The sequence below is a fragment of the Stylophora pistillata genome, chromosome 4 (assembly GCF_964205215.1).
Source record: "Stylophora pistillata chromosome 4, jaStyPist1.2, whole genome shotgun sequence".
Classification (NCBI taxonomy): Eukaryota; Metazoa; Cnidaria; class Anthozoa; order Scleractinia; family Pocilloporidae; genus Stylophora; species Stylophora pistillata.
In genome coordinates, this window is record NC_142522.1 from 26,213,713 (window position 1) to 26,219,420 (window position 5,708).

General features: G+C 39.1%; 1 protein-coding gene across 1 annotated transcript; it reads left to right on the forward strand.

The window, feature by feature from the left end:
• Positions 1–2,743: 2,743 nt before the first annotated feature.
• LOC148733066 (uncharacterized) lies at positions 2,744–4,471 on the forward strand. Its single transcript, XM_088758971.1, has one exon. It carries the CDS (start codon positions 2,898–2,900, stop codon positions 4,371–4,373), a length of 1,476 nt encoding a protein of 491 aa, XP_088615097.1. The 5' UTR covers positions 2,744–2,897; the 3' UTR covers positions 4,374–4,471.
• The last annotated feature ends 1,237 nt before the right edge of the window (positions 4,472–5,708 follow it).

Consider the following 5,708-nt stretch of genomic DNA (forward strand, 5'->3'; position numbering starts at 1 on the left):
ATCAACTCAAAGATCAGAAAAACAACGAAGCTCAACCATAGGAAAAGCACATAAGATGTAATTAATTGGTTCACCGACATACCCAGCAAGCAGAAGCATTCGTTCGCCTCGTTCGACATCGACAGCTTCTACCCATCCATCACAGAATCTCTTCTCTATAAAGCAATTTCTTATGCCAAGAATTAAACCACACTCAGCGACAAAGACATCGAAATAATCATGCACTGCCGGAAATCGCTTTTATTCCACAACGAGACCGTCTGGATCAAAAAAAACCAAAGCAGCCTGTTCGACGTCACTATGGGCAGCTTCGACGGAGCGGAAGTTTGCGAGCTTATCGAGTTTTCTTCCTGAACAGGCTCGGCGAAAAATACGGCAAGAACAACGTAGGACTCTACAGGGACGCCGTGCTGGTGCTTCTAAGAAACACAAGCGGACCACAATCTGAACGCCGGGACCACAAAGGACCTCACACGTGAAAAGAAGAAACAAGACCTGAACATCTCCATAAGCACAAACCTCAAAATCTGCAACTTCCTCGACGTCACCCTAAACCTCGCCGACAGAAGCCACTATCCATACAGAAAGCCCAACAACGAAACCCTTTACATCTACACTAATTCCAACCACCCGCCAATAATAATAAAACACATACCTGCAGCAATCGGCCGACGAATCTCCTGCATCTCCTCAAGCAAAGAACTCTTAAAAAAAAACCAAGCCATACGACGAAAGTGCACTCAAACAAAGCGGACACGGCGAAAAGCTAACCTACGCCGAACGCAAGAAACCTGAAACTCACAACCGCAAGAGCAGACAAAGAAACATAATTTGGTTTAATCCGCCCTACAGCATGAACGTGCAAACAAACATCGGCAGAGAATTCCTGAACCTCGTCAGCAAGCATTTTCCAAAAAATCACCGGTACAACAAGATTTTCAACAAAAACAGCATAAAAGTTAGCTATAGCTGCACTGACAACCTGCAAACCATAATTAAGAAACACATCAGGAAAATCGTTGAGACAAGCAAGACACCCCCCACAGAAAACAACTGTAACTGCAGGAAAAAAAACGACTGCCTTCTGAAAAACAACTGCCTCACTTCAAGCGTCGTCTACAACGCCAACGTAACAACTGAAAATGACACAACCGGAAAGAATTGCATTAGACTAACGGAAGTAACCTTTAAACAACGCTACACACAGCACAAACTTTCTTTGTGAAAGAGAAATTATTCAAGCAGCACGGAACTATCAAAGTATATCTGGACACTCAAAGACAGCAACACCAACTTCACAATTAACTGGAGTATTTTAGCGACCGCCCCGGCCTACAACAACAAAAACAAGCGGCACCACTTGTGCCTCACAGAAACTTTATAAATTGACTTTATGGCACGGTATGTTTTCCATCGATAATAAACCGTCTGACGATCGCAGCGCAAGCTGCGTGAAACTCAGAGTAATGGTGAAACGATCTTCCTGTCATTAGTTTATAACCGCTATTGAAACGCTTTGCAACCCGCATCGAGCACTCTTTCACGGCCACGACTTCTTCTAGTCTGTTTATATATATATATATATAGATATAGCTCTTTGGCATACAAAGCTTTGCTTTCATGTCCAAATTGAGCACTCTATCTAGGATGAGTCATTGCCGTTGCAATTGCGCATGCTCGCTGGTTTACTCTAGTTTGAGCACTCTGGCATGGCTTAGACGATACCACAAAGGTTGGGTCGTTTGGGGTGACCGTCTCGGTTCTCCCCCATCCTAGCATTAGCACTGCACTGATGAGGCCCAGAAGGCCGAAACAGTACTGTCTGCAGTTAGTTATATATATATATATATATATAATAATACCTCAAGGTTTAGGTTACTTGAACTAGTTAAAGTAACCTAAACCTTGAGGTATTATTATCCATGGCTCTAGCCCTGCTATTGAGCACTTTTTAGCAGATGACGATCTCATTCCGCTATTTTGGTTATATATATAAGAAGTTGTTAGTGGAACTCTCAGGCCAACAAAGGTGCACCGCGCCTGGAGGACCAATAGAGATTCACAGTCCAAACCACGCAGCAAACACGAACGTAGAAAGTTTAAAAATTGCGAGGATGGACAACTTCTGACGTCAAAAGTATAAAAATTTTAATAAAAAATGTTTCGGTCCGAGACCTTTTTCAGTTATTTACAACTTTTGAAATAAAAACAGAGCATTAAATAAGATCGAAGTGTTAATGATTACGTAATTACAGATAACGACTAATGAACTGGTGCTAATAAAAAGATAACAAAAAACCTAATTACAAAGAAAGCGATAGACAAAATACAAGAAACAAACCCTAAAAACTAAGAGATAAGAATACTAAATATGTTAAAATGAATGGCGTAGCCAATTGCAAAGAAGCAATGCGGCAAGCAAAAAAAAGGGGAGGCCTACTTTTCACTACAACTGTAAACCGTAACAAAATCTCAAAACAAGGCCTTTGGAGCCCGAAAGGGCAAATTAGCAACAAAATCCTTGGAGGGGCCCTTAAATGATACTAATCATAATAAGATCCCTCGACAGGGCCTCTGAGCCCAATCCACACCTAATTAAAGGGCCGACAAAATCCAAGAAAAGGGCCTTTGAACGATCAATTAGTAGCGCCTAATATAAGATGGAAAATTAATTATAGCAAATTCTTTTTATCGAATGAAATTCCTTTCTTTTATTCAAACCATGGAGTGCCAAAGAGAACAATAGCTGTTAGTACGTCTGAGCCAGCGATTCAGCGGTCGTTACACGGGAACGAGGCTATTGGGTCAAGACCTTAGATTTTCTAGAGTTTCTTTGTGTCATCATTTATATTTCACAAAAACAGTGCTGAGTTCTCCGAATCTTTTGAAGAAAGGAGATGGTAAGGCATTGTATAGCAGTTGGCTGTGTGAACAGGAGTAACAAGGTTGAATGTAAAGGCCTTTCTTGGCATTCGCTGCCCCTAAATGACTCGAAAAGACTAAAAAAATGGCTGATCAACATACGAAGAACCAACACTCCAAAAACGAAAAGTTCATTTTTGTGTAGCGATCATTTTGCCCCAGAATGTTTTCAAAAGTCTCCTGGAGGCGTAAGGGGAAGGCTGAAGGTAGATGCTGTGCCTACTCTTTTCAGCTTTACAAAAGTTCAGACACAAAGAAAAGCCCCACAACACCGTTCGAATATGGCCACTCAACGTCAAGAAACTGCAGGCTTAAATAGTGACAAAAGTATTGCTAACGCCGTTCCATTAACAGAATCAAATGAAGTGGGACAGTCCATAAAAGAAGCAGACAATAGTCAGGATCAGTCTCTACAATTAATTATCAACGAATTGGAAGGGAAAGTAAAACAATTGGAACACGAACTTAAACAGGAGAGAGAGACAAGAAAGACACTAGAAGAGAAGCTTAATCGAAGTTTGTTTAATATCGACAACATCAAAGAAAACGATAATTTAATGAGATTCTACACTGGCTTCAACAGTTATGCTGTTTTTACTACAGTTCTTAATTTCCTTGGAAGAGAAGCAGCAAAACAGTTAAATTACACTAACACTGAACTCGTGCAGAATCCACCCAAGAGAGAGAAGCAAGGTCCAAGAAGAGCTCTCTCTGTGGAAAATGAATTATTTCTCTTGCTGTGTCGTTACAAAGTTGGTCTTTTAGAGGAGGATGTAGCAGTCAGATTTGGTATTTGCCAAAGTCTTGTGAGCCGAATCATCATTACATGGACAAAGTTCATATATTTTAGATTCTCAGAGCTAGACATTTTCCCAACAAGGGAGGTAATTGAAGCACATAAACCTGAATGCTTCAGGAATAAATACAATGGTACAACAGTGATAATTGATGCAACTGAATTGTACATTGAAACACCAACTAATCCTGAAGCACAGCAGCTCACTTTCTCTACCTATAAAAACGGCAATACTCTGAAGGCCCTAGTTGGAATTACACCAAGTGGTAGTGTTTGTTTTGTGTCTAATCTTTATGGTGGGTCTATCTCTGACAAAGAGATAACTGTGAAATCTAAACTCACGGATAAACTTCAATATGGAGATGAAGTGATGGCTGACAGAGGATTCAATATCCAAGAATTACTAGCAAGTAAAGGGGTTAAAGTAAATGTTCCACCTTATATGAATGAGGCAGGACAATTTACTGAACAAGAAATGCTCAACACAAGAAGAATTGCATCATTGCGAATCCATGTAGAGAGAGCTATCGAGCGCATCAAAAACTATCACATTTTAGATTTTATTCCCATTACTGTCTGCAAGAATGGGCTGGTTGACATGATTTTCTTTAATTGTGCTATGTTCACAAACTTTTTGCCACCTCTGGTGAAATGAATTTTTTTCAGAATCTTTCTTGAGCCATTCATACATGTTAGTATTGAAAATCAGTTAATGTCATGCAAAATTAAAGTTGCAAGTTTTGCTGGTTCAAAGAGTATAGTGGAGTCAGTTTCCAACCAGTAAAAGTGATTATTACAATAGAAATTCACTTCTCTGTCAATGAGACAATAATATCCATATTTAAAACGATATAGTTCAAAAAACACAACATCAGTAATCATAATTTTGAGATCATGCAAAAGTTAAATAATTTATAGATAGTGATTCCACTGTCATGTCGAGTTCTAACAAAGACTGAAGTACACTGTTACATTAATCTTGACACTTTTCCAAGCCTGGGAAGACCTAAAGTTAACCGTGGATAAGCAAGTTCTACAGCAATATAGTTATCATAAAAACTTTCAAGCTTTGGGATAACTTCTCTTCTAAATTGTAAATTATTTTTGATGCTTATTATGATCATTTCCTTTAGATCTGATATCACCAGATCAGCCCACTGTAAACCAACACAAAATAGTTGTTGTTGAACTTGAAAATGGTATGGGTGATTTGTGTTAATAAGCAGGCCATGAACAGTCCTCTTGCAAATTCCCCTGCTGCAAACTGCTTCTGCCAGTTTTTTTGTTCCAGGAAAAACTCTCTTGACTTCCCCCAAACATTTGTTATCAACTTCACCATCAGGACTTGCACCCAAAAATGGATGTGTAGATGAAATGACAAACCCTAGTTTAGAGACGTTGCACTTGAAGAGGTTTTCATATGACTTGATAATATTAGCTTCATCTGTAAGACCTTGTTTCATGTAATTACTCTGAAAATTGTCATTGAGATGTAGAATTTCTTTTACAGCCTTAGTGGGGCTTGTGTCTGGTCTCTGAAGTACTCTCTTGCATTTCGATGCAGTAATTCTTGTTTTCCTGTGTTCAAACCACTTTTGACAATCACTTTGATTTTTTGTTGCTCTGCTTATCAATTCTCTCTCTTTTTCTCCTACAAAAAGATTTGACTTAATTCTTTTAGCTTTTGCATGTATTTCTTCCAATGACATTGGTTGTTCCTTTATGGGTGAGACAATTAAACTACTTGGACATAGTGGCTCTTTTGATAAAATAGAGTAAAATCCACAATTTAGACTTTCTCTCGAGATTTCTTGAAGCAAGGTCTCATTTGCCTTCTCTGTACTTGGTTCTCTATAGATGCAAACTCTTGGATCGTGCAGTGCTTTATTGAGTTTTAAATTCTCTGTGCCAAAAACTTTTCTACTGAAATCAATGTCGTATACTGAGAGTGCCTCCAGCTTTCGCTTTCGTGGTTGATTCCAAGTCTGCA

Bases quoted from the DNA above. Each gene is read 5' to 3' on its own strand.
- LOC148733066 (XM_088758971.1), top strand. From the start codon at position 2,898: ATGGTAAGGCATTGTATAGCAGTTGGCTGTGTGAACAGGAGTAACAAG.